The sequence below is a fragment of the Phalacrocorax carbo genome, chromosome 1 (assembly GCF_963921805.1).
Source record: "Phalacrocorax carbo chromosome 1, bPhaCar2.1, whole genome shotgun sequence".
In the NCBI taxonomy this organism is placed as follows: domain Eukaryota; kingdom Metazoa; phylum Chordata; class Aves; order Suliformes; family Phalacrocoracidae; genus Phalacrocorax; species Phalacrocorax carbo.
In genome coordinates this window covers 106,873,439-106,898,594 of record NC_087513.1, presented here as the reverse complement: position 1 = coordinate 106,898,594, position 25,156 = coordinate 106,873,439, and the positions used below count along the sequence as shown (strand labels likewise).

General features: G+C 39.4%; 1 protein-coding gene across 8 annotated transcripts in view; it reads left to right on the top strand.

Annotated features, from left to right (window-relative positions):
* ROBO2 (roundabout guidance receptor 2) overlaps nucleotides 1–25,156 on the top strand; it is a 464,996-nt gene that overhangs the window by 302,679 nt on the left and 137,161 nt on the right. For all 8 annotated transcript variants that reach the window (XM_064469834.1, XM_064469806.1, XM_064469815.1 and 5 more), the window contains exons 3-5: nucleotides 10,249–10,406; nucleotides 12,066–12,186; nucleotides 22,257–22,395. In XM_064469834.1, coding sequence (XP_064325904.1) covers nucleotides 10,249–10,406; nucleotides 12,066–12,186; nucleotides 22,257–22,395 — 418 coding nt within the window. The remainder of the gene's footprint in view (nucleotides 1–10,248; nucleotides 10,407–12,065; nucleotides 12,187–22,256; nucleotides 22,396–25,156) is intronic.

The window sequence follows — 25,156 nt, the reverse complement described above, 5'->3', positions numbered from 1 at the left end:
TCAGTATTTAGTTATTAAATACGCCTGCGCTGGAATAGATTCTTTGTTACGCTAGTAGTTTATGTACAAAAAGCCAAAGGAGGAGGGAACATTGTGAAAATTATTTTGTATTCTAACTGTGGGATTAACAGACGTCTTCACACTTAAGAGGAGTGTGAGCCCTTCATCCAAAGGGCTGCTGCAGCTGTTAACACACCCGTTAAAGGCTGCTTTAGAGGCACATCTCAGATTGTTTCTTCTCTATAGGCAAACAATTATTTGAGTTTTGCCGTTTGCCCGTTTTCTCTTATTTTAAAGCCATCAGCAGATGCATAGTTACCCTGATTTTGTCTTGTACAGAACTGCACCAAGGGTTTATAGTCTGTGTGGCATGTGGGAGATTTACTTTGTTCTTCTAGATTTATTGTATTGTTTGTTTTTCTATCATGCAAAATTTGTTGTACATGAAATAGCACTTTGGGGGAGTGGTGTTAGTTAGAAAAAAGGGATTGTTTGACCGTTACTGCAATTCAAAACACTGTGCTACTATATTTTCAACAGTGTGTCTGGGAGCTGGTGTAACCACTCAGCTGAAGGTCATTTTGAGTCTCAGGCACAGCATAGTGTGACTGGAGGGTGGAGCTGGACACCCAGGTTCTGGTCTCCCTCTGGGTGCTGAAGCTCCCCTTTCAGAATTGTTCCTTCAGGCTATTACCGTTGGTCTTTGCTCCTGCTTCTTTAATTTTTTTCTTCCCTCTTGCATGATGTAGTGAATAATAATGAGGGCAATGTGAACTCTTTTATTCTTTTTCTCTTTTGAAAACAGGTGGGAGAGTTATATTTCGTACTGTGTAGAAGTAATTCCTTATGCTATTTGAGCAGATCAAAATGGCAAAAGATTTCCTGAAAATTACACTAGTTTCTTCTTTGTTTTGCATAAAATCACAAATCTGGGGCTTCCTTTCCATGTTTAGACCATAGAAAACTACTGGTTTATCCAGTTGTTTGTGGATTATTTCTTAGTTGGACAAAACTCAAATGACTCTGTTCTAAGAGCATTTAATACAGGGTCTACATATCACATTGCTCCTTCAGTTCTTTAGAGCTCTGGAATCTTAAATTCTTTATGCAGAATGATATAATGATAAGTGACAGATAAATTATTTTGCGGTGTTCAAGATAATCCAGAAAAAAATGTCATCTAACATTTTTGGTCAGTTGTTAGATTTGAAAGGAGCCTTTCATGAAGGAAGAATCCAATGATGAAAAAACCCCCAACACTTTAACACTGGAAGAAAAAATATTCTTACTGCCCTCAGAAACAGTAGAGTTAAGAGTGATAATGAACGATGTCTCTGGACCATGCATCCTTGCTTTTTTAATTTAGGGTAAGCATTAAAGTGATATGCAATCATAAGCGGTAGAGGAGTTTTAGGGGTGGGGTTTCCTGTAAATTCTTGGAGAGAGAGTGCCAAATATGGCTGGAGCAGTGAGAACACATACTGGTAATTTGAAGCCTTCTGCTGTCTCGCTTCCTGTAGAGTCAGTTCTTCCTTCACACAGTTCTTGTTTTCCACTAGCTTCCAATGACCAGGCACGTCTCAGTGACAGCCGTGCAGACACGTTTTATGCATTTCCAGTTTTCAGTCATGATTTGCTGGAACAAATTCTAAAAAAAGTGAAAACATTTGAGTCCTTCAGAAGGTTAACAATTAAAGAAGGCATACTCGGGTCAGGCTGAGCCTGTGTGCAATGATGTGCCCGTTTAATGGGACAGAGGGCATGAGTCCAGCCAGGCCTAGAGAGCAGTCCTATTTAAATGGCATCTGGCAAGCACCCCAAAATGGCCTATTGACATGAGGACAGTTTGCAGGATGGGAAGTGAGATATTCAAGAAGCAGACAGCTCCCACTGGTTCTGTGCACCAGCTGTGGATGCATCTCATGCTCCATATCTGATGAAGTGTTGTTGTACAGTCCCCTTGCAATGGATTTGTGAACGCTTATCGAGAAATATGTATCTTGCTATGTCTGCTCAAATATCTTGTTTTCAATCTTGTCTTCTGAAGGGAACACTACAAAAGCCCTGACAAAAAAAAAAAAACAACTGCTGTTCACAAAAACTGAATAGATGAGTTTTAGCTTATAATTAACAAATAAAGCTTGATAGAGACCAGGGTTAGGGGAGGAGGTCAGTGGACGGAAGGAAGAGAATTCATATGTTGGGCAACAGCCTATTTTGTTTGATGCTTTCCCTAATGTGGCTAAAGTATAGGAGTAATGTGGCAGTGACCCCCTGCCAAGATGGGAAAGCATCCCAGCTGTTGTATGTGCGTTGTGCATGTGTACACAAGAAGTTTATTAGAGGCTATTCACACTTCAGTGGAGCTTGGAGATTGCGGTCTGTATTATATTGGTTAAATGAAGCATATAACATTCTATATTTCTCGTACAAGAAATATTTATTCATTTGTATTCGTTTTCATGATTCTCATCTGTTCTTATTCCTTTGTTTTACTGAGGGCACATGTACATTTTACGTGTTTTGGCTGGGCTTGAACGGTAAGCCCAGGGGACTGAAGCAGCTAAAGTGATTGCAGGAGAACCAACCTGAGCCTGGAAACAGGAAAAATACAATTGCTCAATGCTGTGTGAAACTCTAGGTAGCGTTCATTAGGTTGAGCATGGTGGTGCTGCAGGTGCCTGGCAGCACTCCTTTTGTACTCACAACAGTAAACCTGTATGCTGTTATACTGTGGTTTCTGAACTGACTAATTAAACCTGTACTTTCTGGGAACCTCTGTGCTGTACTCTGTGTGTACATTGCAGTTTCCGTGTGCTCTTCTGAAGCACTCAATGAAAAGCTCCCACCTGAATTTAATTTGTATGTCTCTGACAGTAACATTTGGGCTTTTTTGGATACCGTTGCTTTTGAAAATTGGTTATATGTTTCTAATTTCTTTAAGTTTGGAGTGTTTTAGTGTTTTGGTTTTTTTTAATTTTTCTTACTGGAACCTAAGAACGGCTGTACCGTGGTAGAGCAAACATCTATCTAGTCCTGTCTATTTTTTTTCTGACAGTAGCCTATGAGGGATTCTGGATGATTGCCTCTTTAACCATACATGATTCTGCTTGCTGCATTACTGGGAAAGAAGCACAGCTGATGTGAAGAGTCCTCTAGTGCTTTTGGTGAAACTAGTCCCATGTTCTTGCTGCAAAGAAGACATGCTGGCATACAAGTGACAGTGAAAGTACACTAATTCCGGTGTGATGTGGTGTTTTTTGAAGCTGTGCTTGGCTCCACATCTGATATTCACATTAGTTGGGAAAAAATAAATTACTTGCCCACGACTTTCTGAATAAGTAGTCCATTAAGTGTGAAGAGCATGTAAAACCTAATGTCAGACTTGAGTTTAAAGGATCATTAAATAACTATTCTAGTAAACTGCTAAATGTCTGATCCTTGTTAAATCTTCAGACTTATAACAGACCATGCACATTTTTCAAGGTTCCATGTCTGCAATTGTGGTACCAGTTCTTCTAGAAAGTCTCTGAACTTTTAAGCAAGTAATAGGGTTTTTAGTTTCTGTGAAACAAAACTCTTGGTGACGTGTCTCTTGTTAGCATTAGCAATCTGTGCAGTGCATTCATCAAGAGTGATTGTGCTTTAAGAATAAGAAAAAAGAAATCTGTTCTGTATCCTAGAGAAAATTTTTCAACACATTACGTTGTATAGCTTTAGATTTCTGAAATTACTTAAATGTGGTCTTCAGGATATTTGCATTCATAAAGAATACTTGGTTATGCTTATTGCTTCCCTTTGCCTTTCTTGACTGTCAAAACACAGTGATGCTTTTGAAGATTTATGGCAGATGGGTAATGAGATTGCTGACTGTTAAATGCAGCATTCAGAATTTGTTGGTGGAAGGAGGCGGGAGTTTAAAAAAGAGAGAAGGTTATTGGGGCTTCATTGCTATGAAGACAGGTGATGGAACTTTGTTTTCAATCAGGAGGCTTAAACATAAATATCTTATGTTCCTAATTAGAAAAATCTCCACTCTTCATGCTATCTAGTAGTCAAATAAAATCTTTCAGAAAAAAATGATGATGTCAGATTGCATTCAAGTGAGCACAATGAATCACAGGAAAGGCAAGGACATTATACAGTTTTTCAGTAAGTGTATTCAGGCTGTATTGCATATGCCTAATTCAGCACAAATAGCAGCCTTAAAAAAATTAGAAACAAATCATAAGCTAATGTCTGCAATAACTATCACTTATGTACCTGTGTAATTGTGTAAAAGGGAAAATAGGTCGGCAGTGCCCTTAATTGGGTTAACTGTTGAAGAAAGTTTTCAAAGTCTGTCTCTTCAGTGTATGCTGTAAATAAGAAAGGAAAAAGCCTATCTTCTTTCCTGACCTTTGTGCAATCAGCTAGTTGGGGTACACCTCAGACTGAAATTTAGAAGAAAGAAAAAAAAAAAACAACAATCTCCCACTGACTCTATTTGGAGTCTGTCTACTCACTTGTCAGTGTTGGTTCATGCACCTGATTTCTCGCACGGTAATTCTCTGTTCACTTGGTTTAATAGATTCTCTGTTTAGAAGCAAGGATCTTCACTTTCACATTTAGACATTAATGTTCATCACAAAGTCCAAATTCTATAAATGTCTATATCTGTATGTATGAGCTGAGAAGTTTTAGAGGATGTGTCAGAAAGGAGTGGTTTTTCCACATTTTGGTCTTTGTGGAGGCCTGAGAATAAAGAGTAAGCTACCTTTAACTGTAAGTACTGAGTAGATTACTGAGTTCAGAAGCACATGAAACACAGGGTGAGAAAAAGGGATGAAGCCAAAGCAAGTTGCTGAATCTGCAAGGAAGAAGATTCTCCTTTTTTTGTTTCTTGATATAGGTATCTCCCTGCTGCTCTCTTCCTCACTTTGATTTCTAGGGGCCCTCCTAATCAAACATTGTTGAAGCTACTGGACTCTTTGAAAATGCCATAACACCTCTGAAAATAAAACTCCTGGGTTTGGGGCTTTCTTTTAAAGTAGAGTCTGAACATTTTGAGTCATGGTAAATTAACTAGCATTCGTGTCTCCTAGGCAATATCTGTATCGGGAGATAGGCAAAGAATGAGAAAAAGAACTGGAGGAAAAAAATGTATAGTTCCTTATCATCTTTTTTTTAAAAAAAGATGGCAGCTTTTCCTAGGCTGTGCACATGCAGAGAAAGCTCCAAAACTCCCTGGGACTCTTGCTTAGGACTATTGCCTAGTCTGTGATTTTTTGTTTGTTTGTTTGTTTAAATTTTCCTTATAAAATGTGACAGGCAGTTGCTGAGACAAAGAGGTAGGGCAGCAGAATCCTCAAACAAAGTGTATTATTATTCTTCATGAGGAAGGTTGTCTGTGACCCCTTTGTTTTTTTCTGTCATCCTGTTTCAGCAGGTAGTGCCAGCTTGCTTAGGGACATTTCCGTAGATCATACACAGTAGCCAAGGTCTAGAATACCCCCCCTGCACCGTATGCTACGTAAAGCATAATAATCCTTTAATCTGTCCGCTGCATGACATCTGAGCAGTTATTTGACATAATAATTCATGTTGGTTGTGCGTATCAGTTTGCATCGGAGGAGAGAAGCGCCAAGGCAGTGGTGGAGAGATGAGGATTTAGGAAAATGCCTGTGGGGCAGTGCCTTGGATCAGGGGAGGCCTACCTACGTGTGGCAGGTGACCAACCTGCCACTGATGTGGCTGCGGAAAATCTTTATATGAGAATAATATTACCCTGAGATAAACACAAAACAGAATAGGAAGGGGAAGATAAACTACCAGGACCCAGGTTACAGAAGCACATTAATATTTACTCGATGTACCTTTATGCCCTCTAGTCAGCACGACAGATGTAGCTGTGTTTTAAAACATTATCATTCATTGAAAGAGGCAAAAAAGATAGTCTTTGCCACCCTCCCATCCCTGGTAATCTCAGATGTTCACCAGGCGCGCTGGGGGGAGGAGGTGGAGAGCTGAGTGCTGGTGGGAGAAGAATGCAATTATCCCAAAGCCTCCTGACGGGCATCCACTTCTTCCTTCCAGCTTAGCTGCTCTGACCACAGGCTGGGGGCTCGTGGGACATGGACCAGATTGAAAAAGTGGAAGCAGACAGATGGTTATTTGTAATCATCATGTAAATGTAAATCCTATAAAAATGTTTTCTTTCTAAGGACCTGAAAGCTGTTGTAGTGGAAAGCAGGATTAAGGCATGGATATCTAGCCTAGAATAATTTTGACCCTGCCACCTTCCCTCCTACCCCATAAACGTTGTGGCTTTATCTCCGCTTCCTTTAAACAAATTGCTGGAGCCTGGGCTGAGCAAATTAATTCAGTTTCCATGTAATTCCCTGAGTTTATGAGCATCAGTTTAACCGAGGCCTGGATTTGGTCCTAAGCTGGCAGGTGCTGGTAGGCAGTTGCCTTGGTAGCGGGGACTTCTTTTTCCTTCTTTCTCCCTCACTCTGGCAGGTGCGTGGCCTGTGAGCGTGTATCCCAGCGCTGCTGTTGCTGGATGTGCTTGCTTTCCGTGATTGCACTCACGGGTACCTATAAAAGGCCATTCAGGACTTCGCATGCCTTAAAGACCGATGTGACAGCTCGCAGACATCTATCTTGTTTGAGCAGCATCAGCTTGTTTGAGCTACAAAGAGACCAATCAAACTTTAATTAACTTTTGTCTACAGCACCATCGTAGGCTGTGCGCACGGTTCAGTTGTCCTTCCCAGCTCTCTGGTCCCCCGGCACCTTTCCAGACAGCGAGGTATAGCCATCCGGAAGCTTTTGCCCTTCCGAGGCTTTGTCTCTCAAAACATGAGGATGTTTGTGCTGTCATCGAGCTGGCAGAGGGGCACAGCTCCCCCCTGCATCACCGTCGCTGCTGCTGGGGCTGCACTGCCTCCAGAGTCCTGCTCTCCGAGGAAACCAGCTGCACAGCGGTCCCAGCGTGGGCACGCGAGGCGGGGTGTCAGCGATCTTCCTCTTTGGCATCCCTTGTTAAATGTAGGGTAACACCCCTGGCAAGCACAAAGGGAGCTGCACACCTTATGTACAATCAGAATAAAGCAAAATAAGAACACAGGATGAAGAAGAGGAGCCTGATCGCAACATTTCACCACTTGTGTTCAATCTTTAAAACGCTAGTGTTTGGGCCCTGTCAGGAAGGCCCTGAGAAGGGCTGGCTTCTTGAGTGCAGAAAACCATCTTGCCAGTGTGTGGAGAGGGTGATCTGCTCAGGCTCACTAATAGTTATTTGGAAGTACCCAGCAATTGTGGATAGTTGGCTGAGGAATATTCTTGCAGCTCTCAACCATTTTTCTGTTTTCACAGATGATTGTGCTATTAGATATGGTGAATGCACTAAGCTGCGCTGCAGCTTTTCCATTTACCGAGCTAATAAGTGTGAACTCAACTTCCAGTTGATGCTCCTTTCTTCTGTGGCTTTCTGTGCCACTGGACCGGGACAGCCGAGCTCACCAGCTCGCACTCTGGTCTCCTCTGCATGCACCCTTCCTCTTCCCTGCTCCTTCTCTCTTGGGGTGATGTTTGGATGTGCTGGGATGGCTGTGCTGATTAGATTAACATCTGCGCTTTGTATTGTCATTGTTATATTGCATTAAAAGCACTGAATCACAGGAATGACAGCCTGTGCAGCCTGCTCTTTACCTTGTTTTTCTCTATGCTTTTATTCTTATTCTTTCCTTCTTTTACCTGTTTTTTTGTTTTCGTTGTTTCTAAACTTAGGGTGTCCCCTCTCTTCTTCTCTGAGTTGTTTTCTCTCTTTAATTTATATTCCACACATTTTTCTCTTATCTTTGTCTTTCTGTCCCTGCTTTATTTTTCCCTTATTTCATTTTTCTCCAACCGTTTTTTTTCTCCAAACCAGAATTCTTTAGATGCAAATAGTGGGATATGTCTACTCAAGATTTGCATATGTGCTGAGGTACCGAGGAAGATTAAATAAATGCCACATCATTTTTGTCCTGTATTTAAGCCAGATTTGCAGTAAGGCTTGGGTAAAGGAATGTGATAAAATCAAATCACCTCTTAGCCTCATATTCTGAGGCTGATTGGAACCTTACACAGTTGCTGGGATAATTCAAAGGAAGTTAATGTAATTTGCTGTGTATCACCCCAAGAAACTGTATTTGTCAGCTTCATATGACAGTGTGAAATGTTCAAGGAAAAAGCCTTCCTTAATATTGCTGCCAGGATTTAGGAGTCAGGAGTATAAAGTCATTATGTTGTGGGATCTGCTGATTTTCTGGGGATTTTCCACTAATGGAGTTGCCCAGAAGTTCTGTAATTGCACAAAGAATCAAGCAATGAAAAATAATATTTTCTCTTGTGTGTAGTAATAATGGAAGAAGTTGATGTTTATCCATTTGCCAGTTATATGAAAGAGGACATAGCATTGCCCAGAAGTATTTTTTTTCTTCCTGTGTGTCATAATGATCACAGATACATGAAGATGCTTCTTAAAATAGGTCATTTTGTAAGACTTTTTTTTCTGGTTCTTTCCCTGAAATGGCTGTGGTGTTAGCTTTCTTGGCACTGCAAAATGTTGTAATGCCAAATATTCAGCAACCCATTATATTCAGTGTACTGTTTCTGTGTTGTGCATTACATAAGTTATTTCATCCATTTGACCTTGAAGCTCTGTAAATTCCATTTCTGTCAATTTGATTGTTGTGAATCAAAAGTGTTTGAGTGACTTGTATAATCAGAAATATTTTGGGGTTGAGTCTTTTGTTATCTGTTGGAAAAAAATGTATCAATTGGGTGTGTCACCTAAGAATAATATAACTTCGTGCCAGAGTTGCATTTGTTGCCAACAGCGTCCTGTCACTTTTATTTTATGCTTCAAGAGCAAGACCTTTTTTCTCTTAGAAAATGAATTAAATTCCAATTAATTCCCTCCTTCCTCTGGGATCTACCTGTATATCCCAAAATGGGGAACAATAAAAGTTACCTCATCTGTCATTTTGAGTGCCACATATATCCAGCCTGCTCACCTCAGCCTATTTGGAGACCAAATTTTGTATGTATTAATCATATTTTCTTCAGACTTATTACAGAACAGAAAAATATTCAGTTCCAAATGTTAAAATGGGGCACATTTTATTAACGTTGAAAGCAGTAAATTATCTCTGCTTATGAAATTTCTGCTGAACTTTTCCTGACTTGCCCCTTCACTAGGATACAGCGTTTTCTAATTTCTCAGAGGGCCCTGGTTCCATTAATGGTGAGAACTGTTTTAAAGCTGTAATGAAAGCAATACGTAGCAGAAATTCAAGGAGGGGAAATGCCCTAAATTCTATTTCAGCAGCTCATCTAGAGCTATTTTCAGTTTTATGTTTATAAGAATGTCAATTAACCTAGAGACTGGAACACACATGGAAGAGTAATGATGAAGTGGGTATCGTTTTAACACACTGAAGCCAGCTAGTTGGACCTAATCCTTCTTTATAGAAGCTTGATTTACGTAAAAAGCTGGCCTCTGTTGCCTAATTTAGTTCTCAAACAGCTTGGTGATTTAAATGCTCTTTCCTTTCAATGTCGTGGGACAGCACTGGACAAGGTTGCAGAAATATAAAAACTGAAAAAAGGCAGAAATAAATTTGCTGGAAGTACACTACCATCAGCTTGATTTCTCTGACACCTTTCAGAACTGGCGATCACTTTGGCATGTATTTGATGATAAAAACAGTAATAGTAATAATAACAATACCCTTAATCAAAGTGTAACTCTGCAATTTGGTATCAGTTGCGTCACTTCTTTACCTAGCTTATGCTGAAGTTGGAGATCCAGGCAAACCAGATATTCAGCGTGTTGTTTTCTGATATGAAAAGAACTCATCATCAAACCTGCAATGCTGCTTTTGCAAGGATGGGAAGTGACCCTGTCAAGGTTAAAAAGAGTAATGAGTGCTACAGGTCTTTCTAATTTAAATACAGAGCGGTGTTCTTATCTGGAGAAAAACCAGGGGAAGAAACCCATGTATGTGAAATCTGCCTCCATTGGACAAAATGTCACACCTCACCAACTTCTTTTATGAGATCTTTTATAGTAAATATAAGATGCAAAGTTATCACCTAATAATGATTGAGACTTTTTGTTTGTTTAATATTATATGTATCTGCCTGTATTTTTTCCCGTCCTTACAATGTCATCACTTCTAGTAATGTTTTCCTTCTTTCCCTCATTTATTGCATTAGTGCTACGGGATGACTTCCGCCAAAACCCTACAGATGTGGTGGTGGCGGCTGGAGAGCCTGCCATATTGGAGTGCCAGCCACCTCGTGGACACCCTGAGCCTACCATCTACTGGAAGAAAGACAAAGTCCGTATTGATGACAAGGAAGAACGGATCAGTGTGAGTACAGCTCGGGAGGTTGTCTACGGGGCCTGCACTGAAGCCCCGCAGCTGAAGTGCAGCAGAACGTTAGAGCTTTATAGCCTTTCCTGTAGAGACTTGTCATTACTCTTAGCAGATTGCTTCTCTGAGCTTTCCGAAATGAGGGGGGGAAGGTTGTTTATTCCTTCTGGTTTGGGTCTCCAACTTCAACTTCTTGAGGCTTGATTTCTATTACCAGTGTAACAGAGGTCCATTAGAGCTGTAGGTTTGGTCACGTAAGGAGCTCTTTTAGATGGGGGACTCAGTGGATGTCTTTGATTTGGTCTTACCTTTTCTAGATCTCAGTTCACTGAAATGAGACCTCAGTTCAGCGAAATGAGAATCTCAAGCCTTATATCAGAGAGGTGTTTTAAAGATAAAATCAGTCATGTCTATGAGGTACACAAATACTCTGTGGGGAAAAAAACCAACAGCTTAGGATGATATTGGTAATGTTGTATTTAGTGTGGTAATGGGGATGTGTATTCTAAATGAAGGCTGTAGTTATACTCTAAACAATGATTGTTCCTGAATAGGAATACATATTGAGTAAATGAGGAACAGTGATTGAATTCTGTGACAGTTCATTCCATGTACTGAGTGAAAAGGACCCAGCAGAAATACCTAATTTATCAAATTATTAGAAATTATATCACAGTATGTGCAAGCAAATGGGAAAAACTAAGGGTGCGGGGACATAACTTATTCCCAATTTTTAGATGCTTAGCTTGTCAGGTTTAATATTCCTCCAGTAAAGTTTTATGTTTTACGTAATGATATGTAACTCATTCAGCGCTGACCTTATTCAATATGGAAGTACTATCAGGAAGCTTGTTTAATGCTTTAGATGCCTAAAAAGTATTTCAAGCTAAATAGTCTAAGTCGTTGCTATTTGTGGGTCAGGCTGTCTCTGCTAGCGTCTACTCAAGAGTAGAGGAAGAGTGGCAGAGAACTGGTTATCATTCCCTGACTCTCAAGTTTCTTTGGCTGTATTTCTAGCTTACTCTGAAGCACACCATTGCCTAACTTTTGACACTGTCTGTGGCTTCACAAGCTGCAAGTTTTTTACTTTATTTGTTTCAACTACCCTGCTCTTTCACTCTATAAACACCCTTTGTAGACAGGAAAATGTTAAGTCTTCTGGGAGTCAGGTGAATTCTCAGTTTGGGATAGATTCAATCTGTTTGCATCAAGAAAAAGAGAAAATCTGTCTTAATCAGTGAACAAGGAAACTGTTCAGACACCAATAAAATAAAATTAACCAAATAAAACTAAGTAAAATTGCCTTTTTCTTGAAAGAGATGTCAAGAGTGCTTTACATATCATTGGGCAGGAAATACAAGCACTCTACGTTGCCAAAAAGGCAGCAAGGAATGTAATCTTTGAAATGTAAAGCATCTAATGAAAACTGAAGAAAAAACTGAAATGCAGTCAAAATCAGTCAGTATGATAAAATGTGTTCGAGAACAGCTTAAAGGTATTTCAGTATATAGGGTTATAATTTTAAAGCTATATGTATATTTACAAACAAAACTTTTAAATGCCTTAGTTGTGGAACTTGCTGCCTGAGAGGTAGCTTTTTTTCCTGACATCTTTTCTTTATCTGAAGTTAAAAATATATTCCTTGTTTTGAAACAGATACGTGGTGGGAAGTTGATGATCTCCAATACAAGAAAAAGTGATGCCGGCATGTACACTTGTGTTGGAACCAACATGGTGGGGGAGCGAGACAGCGATCCGGCAGAGCTGACTGTCTTTGGTAAAGCGACTCAAGCTTTTGTTTCCTTTTCATTACAAATGTCATAGACTGAATTGACCCGGATGACTTACCAAAATACGAGACAAAATGAGGTTAACAAAACACAATGGTGCTGCTTAAGCTGCATTTCACAGTTTCTGAAGGCAACCAAGTTTCAAAGGCTGCAATTTATAATTACGGAGCTCTGATGGCTCAACATTTTCTGTCTAAGCACATAGTTTCAATCTAATTGGAGGTCCTTAGTGATATGTATGCACTCAGAGACGGTAATGCAGGACATAATGCTCTCCCTTACAAAATTGCCAAATGTAATTAAGCTACTTCTAATACAGTTGACAATGCCTGCTTAACAGAGATTTGGACCAGCATTGCCTATTTAAATAATTCCTTATTCCTGTGGGGTTGAGAAATCAAACCTCTGTAGGAGAGCGCAGAAGAGCTCAACTGATGAGTAAAAAGTTGTTGGAGAAAATCCTGAGATCAAGTTTTTTAGTATATACAGATACTTTTGTCACTTGTTTTTTAAAGGGCATGAAACAGCTTTTCATCCTGTAAGCTAGGGCATCATTTAGATTTTTGGTGTTGCTGAATGAATCAAAAATTAATAGGTTTCCTGTGCAAAGAGCTTCCAGTCCTGGTGGGCAAGGCAAGAAGTTGTTAGGAACATTTGCACTATGGCTAGGGTCTAGAGCAAGAATTGAGTAATACTGAACCTAGAGCTGGACCCATCCTGCTAACAAGTAGATAAGAAGCAAAGCTGCAAAATCCTGCTCTGGTACATCCTGCAGTCATGACATTGCTATTTACAGTTAGCTGTGGTTCTGTAGGAATTAGTGAAGAGGTCTTGAGTGAACAAAAGTAAATCAATAAGGAAAAAAACCCTCACTGCTAAATAAAACACATACTTGCATACCAAAAAGAAAGAGGAATAGTGTTAGCGCTGCCCCCCTGCTACACCTCTTTCGTATCCTTGATACAATACTGAAACTCCAAACAAGACTGCTTGTAATTCCACTAAGACTTTTCACAGAAACCCTAAAGTCCTGTCTGAAGCGGGTGATCCTAATTTTTTCACCTTCTGCCAGCTATGGTGCACTGGAAAACCCAGTCACACATATTGCCATCTGGGTTTGCATGTATGTGCAATTTAATATTTCTTTTTCCACTTTAAAAAAACATGGGGTTCACAAAAGGCATAGAAAAGTTTCTGCTGGACAAGATTGGTGAGTGACTGAGGATTTGCTGCTTTCCAGCATTACAAGACTGTAAAGGCTTCAACTCCACAGAGTCTGTTCTGGATTCATGGAAGCATATGACTTTTAAAGACAGTATTAGTATACCTTGCAAAAAAACACAGAAGGGGTCTCTATCAAATTATTATGTCCTTTCCAGTCAATGTGTTGAAGCTGTGCCTTTATACAGATGTAAAAGACGCATGACATATCTTCCTTATCAGTTTAAGTACTGATAATCTCTGGTAATACTCCCTGTGGATAGCAAGCAGATTGCAGGCCTAAACTACAAAGCCTTAAGAAATCCTTAAGAAAATAATTTGTTAAAAAGCATTGAACTGTAGGACCAAAACTTGAAATATGCATGTAATTTCATATCCTGCAGAGCTACGAAAGCTATTAGGTTTGCCTTGATATGTGAAATATTACACAGCCAATTACAACATTCTGAATTTTTTTACAGGATTTAATCATAGCAATCAACCTGTAAAATACAATCTAAGCCTGTTTTGTGAATACTGAACAAAATCAGCCATAAATGAAATTAGATATTTTAATTCATCAACATTGTGTTTCCCTACCTAAAGAAAATTGTATTTAAAACTCCTTTCCTATGTGGGTATCTTCCTACCTAAATTTCCCCTTCTGTCTAGGTATTTTCTTCCTATCTTCCTTTTTGCTGCACATGCAGGAAGCAGGTGCTCAGCTCATGATCTGCTGTTTGACAAGACAATTTGACGATCCTGTGCCCATTTCCTGGCTGCCACCTGGCCCTGAAGCCCTGTGTTGGTGTATTGGGTTCACTGTACAGATGTGTCCAAGTTAGTCCTGGTCCACTCCGTACAAAAGAAGGTGGCTTGGCTTTGTCTTCCTCCAGCAGAACAGTTGTATTCCGTTCCTGGAGTCCAGGCAGCAGCTCATGGGTGGGTGGGCGCGTGCACAGTGCACTGGAGAGCATTATCCATGATGTTTCTAGGAAGTAATGTATCTACTGGACAGTCCAATCAGTCTGAGCATACACAATCAATTCAATAAATCCAGCAACTCTGGGAAACGTCAGATTGGTTGTGCATGTTCAGATTGACTTTACTGAACACAGGCAAAACCACGGGTCATCTGTTAAGTCCGCAGCCTTTCGCTAATAAGACTCACAGGTTTGAGGAACATGGGAATTGTGCAAATGTTGAGAAAAATACGCTAAAAATGTCACAATACTTATATATTAGTCATGTGCCCAACTTTAACTGTTTTGAACATATTTGAAAATGGGCTCTAAAATTAAAATGAAGATACCTTAGCTAAGAGACTTAGAGAATTTAATAAAGTGGCTGGCAAGTCTACAGCTGGTGCTGATTCTGGAGAGGGATGTGTATTAATTAGCTGATTATTAATGTCTCTATTCCTTTTCTAAATAACAAACCCCCAAACCCTTTCCATAGTGCGAAGGAGGCCTTAGTAAACACACTGCTCTGTAGGAAAAGGAACGGTTTCATACTAGTTTTCAAACCTTTCCAGGAATCAGCCACTTGTTACTTTTGGCTTTGCAAGTTTTTCTGTAATACCTGAAGTTAATTTCTGCATGTGACTCATGACAGATCTCTGGCTCCCTGTACAGTAAATTTGGCTTGAGGCATTGCCTCTGGAAAAACTGCGTCAGTGTGGTGGTAACTGGTGGCCCGATGGGAACAGCATGGAAGTCTAGCCTAAAAGATTACAACTTTCCTGAGTTTGAAACAAATAAAATAAAATGGGCAATAAGAACCTTGGAAAGAAGTAGGAGGAGAAAATGAAAGTTTCCCATATGCAGAATGTATCCACTTGGCTGGGTACCCGTTCAATAACCTTTGCAGAGAGACAGTTGTGGGCAATACATGTAGAACTTTCACAAAACAAGTAATTTTTTTTTCAGCCCCCACCTGCATAGGAAACCTAGTTTTCAACGTTTAGGCACTGCCAACAGCATACCGTTAGTGTCGGTACAGATTGCATTTCTTTTGTTCCCAAGTCATGGTTCTTCTACTAGCAGAGAATTGACAACCTTGCACAGTAAAATATCCTAAAGCAAACTGATTATATAAGCAGCGCTTCCCAAAATTATTCCTGTGTTTTGAATAGTGACAATGATGTGTTACATTTTGTTAGTCTTCTCTTTCAAGCACCACTGCTAGTTTTTGCCTTTATAAGGCTCCAAGGTGTAATCTTGGAGTAAAGCAAGAAGTCAGGGTCTGTCACAGAGTCTGAGTTGGCCTTTAAAGAAATTTAATAACTAATCCATCAATCCTAACGTTCACAAAACGAGGCAGCATGGTGCTTTATTATTATGGACACACTACTCTAAAGGCCAAATTCAGAAGTGCAAGTGATACAAATTAGGCTGGTTTTCTTGTGCTGGGGCTCATAGACTTTGGCTCAATAGACTTAAAGCAAGATGCAAAATAGAAGCAGTTTCATTCCAATCTGTGAGAAAGCTTGGTTTGTAAATATATAATACGGAGCCAGAAATTAAATAAAGTGAGAATTACTGTTTCCATTAACCTTTTACCATTTTATCATATTACTGCACTGTTCTCAGATAAGTTTTCAAGTTGTTTTAACTATTTCAGACTCCTTTTTGTTCCTTTGGACTTAAAATGGTACTTTTGAAGAGAATGTACAAAGGTATATCTTGTATATTGATTCTGAAGCTCAGTGAAATCAATGAAAACCTTAATATATCAACTTCAAGAGGCTGGCATCAAGCAGTGGAAAAAGATATATTTAGAAAAGCCTCGGAAGAATATAAAACATAACTAAGAAGAGTACAAAAATGTCTTAAAAGATATGTCAATGCAGACATATTAAAGATTGTTTTGGATTAATCTTTGATTTTAGCTTTGGTACCTGAGCCCTTTTTCAGCTAATAAGGTCCTGTGGGATATAGAGGTATTTTTGTCTGATGCTTGAAGAAGTATTTGTGTTTGATGTTCTCTAGACATTGTCAGGCTGAAAGAGATACCACAGTTCCAGAAAGAGTGTACTGTGATGGCATGATGTTAGAGGAAAAAAGTCCAAAAACCCCCATTGTGCCCCAGTTTACTTTCTTGAGCTCTGACTATGAGATCTGACTATGTGGAAAGACTTAGCAGAGAGTCTTGTCTCATCATATCCTGGAAATTAGTCCCAGAATTTTTCCCAGCCACATGGAAAACCTACCAAAATTGGGTATGTATTCACAGTGCAAGGCAGAGAAATTGGCAGTGCCTATTTTATCCTTCAAAGCGTCTCCTGTTTTTCGTCAAGTCCTTGTATTTTCCCACTTGCAGTGTACTTGTGGCAGTTTGCAAAGAGCCAGTTTGGCTTTGCAATGTTTGTTATCCACAGGTACTGACAAGTTGTAACAGGAAAATGATACTGCTGTGAAAAAGGATCTGATTTGGTCTCCGGAGTCTGTGCCTAATGCTCAGTAAAAACTGAAATTAATATGGTTGTATATGTGTATAAAAGGAGAAAAACATTAACAATTGATTAAAATCACTCTACTTCATGTGCACGTGCCTCTTAACAGTGCTCCCGTGCCTTTACTGTGCGAGCTTATTGCATCTTGGGTACTGCTAAGAATGTAGAAGTTTGTAATGTCTGCACAAGTGATCATTTCTCAAAATAAGAACAGAAAAGTGCCCCAAAAGAGGCAGTAGAAGAATGTCTTTAAATATAAAACCATCTGCCTTTGCAATTGTGTTTTCCTTTATTTGGCCAACATAGGTAACTCTAGAGTGATCCTAATACCCTGTCTTCTTCCACATCTTAATTTTTGGCAGAGAGCTTTACTTTATCCAGATCATGTTGCAGTGAATGAAATAACTACAAATTATAGGTATACACACATATGGTATACAATACATATACATATAATAATATGGAAATATACAATTAAGAAGTAAATGAAATAACGCTAGTGACAGCATTCTGAAGTGAAACTTACTTCCAACCATCTGATAATTCTTTTTTCCTTTACATCAGAACGATAAAGTGAAAAATGCTTTTATTTCTAAACTATTTGCTATTAAATCCCTCCCCAAAGCCTTTTAATTTGTGTTTTAATGCTTCTTTCTAGAACACAAAAACATTTTTAAAAAATTATGCCTTCTCTCCAGCAAAGACGGAGAAAACAGTTCTAAATCAGATTGAGCCTCAACATTATGGGGACCATCAAATCCTTCACTCTAGCAGTTGCCTCAGCAGAGCAAACATATTAAGGTAGTCAGGATCATTTTAATTAGATTGAGGTCCCATATATGGCTGTCTAACTTTTTGAGGAACAGAGAAAGGGCAATAACACATCTGAAGGTCATCAGAGTCTCTCTAATAGACTGTGATACTCAGACCAATTGTTAAAGAGAGGAAAAATTGAGTTCTGGGGTTAGCTTGTGTCAGCACCCAAAGCAAGTAAAGGGTTTTCCTGTGTTTCTGGTTAGGATCAGTTCTGTAGGTTTTCTTGTAGCGCATATCTCAAGCACTGCAACAGATTCTAGGTGTGTGTCCAGATTGCATTAACAATCCCTTTTATAACTGCAAGCAAATTTTATTCTGAAGTTATAAAGGTCACCCTAGTAATAGCATGACTGGTTGACGTGACATATAACCATGAGCTATTTTATAGTTCTCTTCAAAGATTTTTAATATTCATCAGAGAAAGTATGGGAAGTGGGTACTTTATTTACTCAGTGAAAGCTTATAAAATAGCTATATTAAAATTTTTATATATGTCTATGATTTTAATTCATTACCCTTTCTTGTTTCTCAAATATATTGTGTTTTGAACGCTGTTGACAGAGTAACGATGTTTAATTATAGCAAAAGGCTTTGTTTATGGGCAAATCATTTCAAAAGAAAAAAAAGAAACAAAAAAATTTTTTCCCAACTTTATCTCTGAAACTAAATTTGGCCTGGCTTTGCAAAGAAGCCTTCTGTATTTAGCATGCTTGGGCAAGCAGCTCTCTGTCTCCTGAGAGATTAACATTGTAAGCAAGTTATGCAGGTGACTCAAATCCAGTTAATCTCACATAAAGAATGTTAATTGCATTGGCAATGGCATTCACTCTGATCACTTTATAGCTGTATAATTAGCTATTGGACATATTCAAGGGGTTGTCTGAGTGATGCAAATACAGGAAACAAATGAGCGTTAACTTGTTCTTTCCTGATTCACACTGTGCAAAATGCAGAGATGATGGAAAAATAGAAGCAGCAGCTATTGGTATTTGCATGTCCTTTGCTAACTGGGATCTGTACTTACACGGCTATTTATTTTCTAGCAAATTCTAAACTCTGTTGGAAAATACACAGTCTTGAGAAGCTGATCTGAAACAAACATGTATGCATACTCCTAAGATGCCTTGATATAGAATCGAGTGATTTAACTAATGGCCTTTGGGCCATTTACTGTATTGTCAGCTGGGTTCTTCTCAAAATGTGACAGGAATTTATTTTCTCATCTCCTGTATAAGAAGCATTTACAGCCACAGGTAGCAATTTCATAAATACGGATACGTTACTTTCTTAGCTGTTTACAGGCAGCTTTTATAAACATGGTCTAAAAGAATTTTTGTATGCAGACCAAGCCAGCATACAGGCACATGCAGAGTTGCTTAAATTGAAAGGTCTCTAAATCACCTACAAGGATGCCGATCTGGACCTAAATTTCTTGGTTTAGGATCATCTTTTGAAAAACAAACACCAAGATGTGAGTGTATTGTTTATGAGCGCTTCTTAGGAGAGAAGTTGTAAGATGCTGTTACAGACGCTTACAGAAAAATTCGTTATGATATTCCCTTCTAGATCAACATAGTTACAGAGAGGCCAAGTGCATTGCTTAGCATTAGGGTTAACAACTAATGCTTCTGTTACTTTGTCCAGTTTTAATAAAGATGTCAAACCAAAAGGCTTTATCCAGGATTTTGCATGCCTGGTCTCTGTTTCAACTGATTTGTTTTTTTTTAAAAAAGTTCCAGAATAATTCATTCTTCTCTAAGAATGTTGAAGTTTCTGCAGTTTGGAGGTGGAAGGTGTAATTGGAGGGAATTGGGGAAGGATTTGAAGGAGAGGACTGAAGGAAGCTTTTTGTCCTGGGAAATGCAGATCCCTCACATTGAATAACAGGGTCATAGAATTTGGTGGTAAATAGCTACCCTATGCCAGAGATGTACTTTAATCATCAATTCATACACCAGGGACACCAGGTAGAATGCAGGTCCGAACAACATTTTCCTGCAACTGCAGTTCAGTGCTGCTGTCAGTCTCCTGGGATCATACTTGGTTACTTTAACCGATTTTTCGTGTGTTAATATTGTGGATGGGCTGTATCTGGGTGACACAGAGAAAAGGAGCTCCAGTTCAAGTGTAGAACCATAGATTCATGGAATCATTTAGGTCGGAAAAGACCTTTAAGATCATCAAGTCCAACCGTAGTTCGAATACATCATGGAGAAGAGTCGGTGTGAGGTACGAAGAAGTGCGAGGCACGGGTAGTTGGAAGGGAGACTGGACTTGGACACTTGCTGGGTTCCAGCTGTGAACAGCATTATTTGGGGCTAGGAGGAGATAAATCAACTGCGGAAGCAGTCTGCAGCTGGAGAGGGCTGGCACAGCCGGTGGCTGGAACGGAGAGGGACTTGAGGCGCTGTCACAGGCTGGCCAGGACACACAGATGAGGGTAGGAGCAAGCCTAGCTGGAGGTGGGGAAGGGTCAGGAGACCACAGGCACAGGGAAGGAAAAATCTAATGAAGCACACTCAGGACAAGAATCTCTAGTGAAGGTTCTGTATGGCTGGTACACAGACACAGGCTTGAAACAGGGAATAAAGACTGAGGTTTCAATGTGCAGGGAGAGGCTAGAACTGAATTTACTTGCCCAAATGCTGCTGGAACCTGCAGGTCCCAGTCCATACTAGGAATGGGAGAAAAGCAATGTCTTGGGAGAAATAGAAGAATCTCTGCCCATTAGACATGTTTTTATCTCTAGCATCTGGAAAAGTGCTATAGATTCTTGAGCATGTCTATTCTTCTGCTGACAAAATATGTTTTTCCCTGCCTATAGGTCTCCCTACTAGTATCATGGAATTCCTATGTGATGCTGTCACTCATTTACATAATTATTAACAGGTGGTTTTGTGTTCCTTATTTTCTGATGTAATATTCTGATTTTTAAAAGTGGTGAACATTTTATCAGCTGCAACTGAATTCAATGGAAGCTGAGCTTTGAACACAGAAAGTTAATGCTAAATTTAAAAAAAACAAAACAAACAAACAAAAAAACCCCCAAAAACCCCACCCCAAAACGGAAGCTTAATGTCTCAGGTTGAGCATCAAAATTTAGCAGATATTTTTACATTGCTTTCTTAGATATCCATTGTACTTTAGAGAGGAGCTATGAAAATAAGTGAATTGTTTATGAAGCATTAGGATAGGTGTGATGGAGGTCATGAGGAAATTAATAGTTCTGTCTTTGAAGTTTGAGTAGTATGACAGGAGGCCACCCACCAAATCGAACAACTGAAGCAAAATATTAAACTCGTTAAATGAATACCAACAAATGTTTGGGGGAAATAAATAGTATGTGATCATATAATTGCAACCAGTTCCATAAGGCATAAACAGAAAGGGAGTGATTAAAGGGCGTGCAGACAGCCTTAGTTCTGGTGCTTCTGGCACTGAGGTCCTGCGTGCTTAGTTTTGCAGCCTTATTAATGTTTTGGTTTGGGGTTTTTTGTTTGTTTTTCTTTTATTTTATTATTTGGATATAATAAAAACAGATAGCCAACCCATGAACTCAGCTCTGTCGTTATCAAGACAAACTGCCTTAGTCAGAATCTGGTATTGCTTATGTCTGTGTGAATTTTGAATAATTTTTTTAGTGACATCATAGCTGAGAATGAAATGTGAAATGTAATGCGTAACCAGTTTTTAAATGTCTTTATAATAAATCCCTGTCTTGAGTGGAAATATTGCTTCATATAAACCCAGTCTTATAATGGTTTAACTCTAGCATAAATAATTTATGACAATAAAAGTGTGGTAAGGCTGGGAGAGGACAGAACAAAATTTATGCAATCCAAAGGCAACTTGGAAACTAACCCCAGTGACATCCTTTCAAATGAAATTACCGGTACTTTGAGTTTGTACCAGTATAACTGAGATCAGATTGTGGTTCTGCATCTGGATTTTAAGCAGGCCTGTACAACATTACGATAATTAATCATATTTGTAGCTGTGCAGGCTAACATAACAAGGGTAAACAGAACTTATTATTCAGACCTTAATTTAGTTTTCCATGGTGAAGTTAGCAGTGGGGATCAAGGAAGCTCTGACCTCTGTACGATAGTCCACAATTGCCTGAGATGCGTACCACGGAGTTTACGTTTTCCTCCGAAGCATCAAGATATTGATTATCGCCAAAGGCAGGCGATCTCCATTGGCAGCTCCTATATCGCTAGAGCAGGCAAGGGCTTTTCGACCACGCCCTGGGTATGCAGTAGTGCAGAGCCAAAATGTTCACATGGCAAGGCATGGTCTTGGAGCCTTCTCTGCTGGCGTGGCAGGTGGGCAGTCAGTGCTAGTACAGTCTTTCTTCTGTTGGCACTCAGCTCTTGCGTGAGGGCCGGATGTGACAGTCACTGCCTCTCCAGCCTGGCAGTCGTCTTCCAGGCTCTTTATGCACATCATCAGTTCCACTTGTCTGAATTTGTGGAGCTCAGCCTCCTTTCCTCATTCTGTGAGTCGGTAAACAAAAAGATGCTGAAAAGTCAAAAGTGTTCGTTTCAACCCTCTGACTCACTAAGGAATTTTAATGTCTCTTTCAAGAACGGCCCACGTTTCTCAGGCGACCGATTAACCAAGTGGTGCTGGAGGAGGAGGCCGTGGATTTCCGGTGCCAGGTGCAGGGGGATCCCACACCCACAGTCCGGTGGAAGAAAGATGATGCAGACTTACCAAGAGGAAGGTGAGAGCAACATTCACGTTCCCCACACTTTCAAATTTCAATTGTTGCGTGATGCTGGGGTCACTACCTACTACTTATTGTTTGTTATTTGATATTATGGGCAAGATTTTTTTCCCATATTGCTGGGCTTTGGCACTGCAAAACCTGGTCCAGAGCCAGCTGAGCAGGGAAGCCCATTCTGGGTTGAATTGTCCAAGGTAATGGATTCCTGTGGAAGGAAAAAACGTGATGCATCAGTATTTGAGCACATGGGTATTCACTGAATTTGCTGGAGAAAAGTAGAGATGTTTTAGAAATGTACTGGGGATAGCAGCCTTCATAATAATGTGCTCATACCAAAACGGAGAAAACTTGGCTGGAGAGTTGCAGAGCTGCTCCATTGCGCCAGTGGGATGAATTAGAAGCAGAGTGCTGTGGTGGGTTTTGCTGGCTTCTCGGCTAATGTCTGTTAGTCTCAGAGAGAATCCTTCCTCTTGAGGAAACAAAAGAACAAACTAGCAGAAGTGGAAAACAAAGTTGGGATTTGGAACAGGCCCCTTATGTTCAAGAAAGATTCAGTGAATCTGGAACGAACATGGAGAAGATTCCAGAGTGATCGGGGGATAAGAGTCTGTCTTATAAAAGGACATTAAATTAGCTTGGCTCCTTTCAGCTAAGAGAACAGAGTTTGGTCCTCACTTTCTGGAACTCTTTCTAGTTTTCATGCTTAATCATTATGAGGTTAAAAAATATTAACACAGAAATAGGTCTGGGAACTGGAATGAGAACCCAGGTCTCCATAATCCAACCAATCATTCTGGCCCTGTAAATCCTGGTTTATTTTCGCACAGTACTCTTAAATTGAACAGGAGATACAAATTGTGCCTTGTTTTCCCCACCACAGTTGATTGTTCTTTTCCATCAGTGTTGGTTATTCCCAGGGTGTTACTGATGGAATTTGAAGAAAGGGAAAAAAGAAATCTAGATCTTCTGTTCTTTAGGCAAGTGCTTTAAACGCTGGACTTAAGTAGGCTGGCTGCCAGTGTTATTTCTGCTCCTCCAATCATGATCTTTAAAAATGTAGCAGCTACAATGGTGTTTATGGCTAGTTTGTGTCACTGTGCTGTGAGCTGACTACTAGACTGGGCCTTAACTAAAACAGGTTAGACATTGCTGTCTGCTTTCCTTGTCACAGCATGTCTTACGTCTTCACCCTGAGAAGGTGAAAAATGTGGTAAGACTGTTATCTGGCACTCTTCATCCAGTTGCTAAATATGGCGCTTAGTGTCACACACACTTTCATGAAGACCGGTGGCAAAATTCCTGTCACGCAGCACTTAGTCATATTTGAATTTTGGGTTAATATGTTTTGTTTCTCAATTTCTAAATCTCACAAAATCCTAAAACTCACGTTGGAGAATACCTGTTTTAGTTTCCACACCCTCAGCTCTGCAAGATGTCTTAGGTGAGCATGCAATTTTTCAGTTAAATATGTTAATGTAATGATACATAATCTAGAAAAAACGTTTCTATATAAGTAGAGATATGTATTTTTAATATATAGAAATACTTACATTTAAAAATTAATTTCCTTGCAATTTAAAACAGATTAAAAAATCACATAGCTTTTTGCTAATTATACTGATAGCTATGTATGCATGTAATACATAAAATATTATTATGAAGAGCAGACTTTTGGATGGCAGGATGAATTTTTCTCTTTGCTTGCTATTTAACTATGCATTTTAGTCCATAGTAAATACATTGTGCTTCTGTGATTTATTCTTACTATTGCGTTGCTTCTGTTGTTTTAAATCATGTCTACTTCTAGGTTTCATAAGCAGAAGTAATAGATGATGAACCAACCGTGCCTTTGATTAGTTTGCACTTTTATTAGGGTTTTTTTAATGACTATGTTCCTTCTTTTTCTTTTATACCTTACTGTGAAAAACATAGTAATATATGCTTTGAGGTAATTTTTTCTGTTCATTCATGATGTATTTCTAAGGAAGAAGAGATGAAACAGGAAGCACAGGAATAGTTTTCACTGGGCTTTTATCTAAAAGAAGAGAAGGTTTGTCAAGGACATTCTGACCATAACCAACTTCAGGCTCAGAAACTACTCGCAATGTTTTGCAGTGTTTTCACAGTGCTGTTTAACATTTCAACTGTGTTTTGGCATCTTAAAATAGAAAGTGGCGGTATATCTTCTTTTATGTCTGCTTCCCAGAATATCACAGGGATGGGTGAGAAAGGGGCAAGGTTGCAGAACCCCACGCTGGAGACCACCTTGGGTGGTAGAGGACTACCAGTGCTCCTGCCCATGTAGTGAGTTATCACTGCCTGAACCACGTGGCTTGTGGTCATCTAGTAGAGTCCAACATGTACACTGCATAAGCAAATACCTCTGATGATCAGAACTGCATGTTTTCTTTTCTAAAATGTATCACTTGTATAGCAAGATACGTGAGCAGAGTCTTCACTGTCCAAAAAGCGGAAATTTCCAAACCACACTGCATGATGCTTAATCAAAGATGATGATCTCAGAACACCTAAAAGAAAAGCTATTGTTTTTCCTGGATTTTTTAATGCAAGCAAAGAAGTTTTCCCAGGTATAGTCTGAATGAACGGATGGATGGATAAGAAAATGATAATATAGCAGTTTTATAAATGAAGAAGAGAATGTCTAAGTTTTTCCTCCTGAATGAAATGGGAGTTTTTTTCTCTTTTTTGAGGTAAAAACCTAACTTATCTTTCAGCTTCTGAACTCCTTCATTTTAAG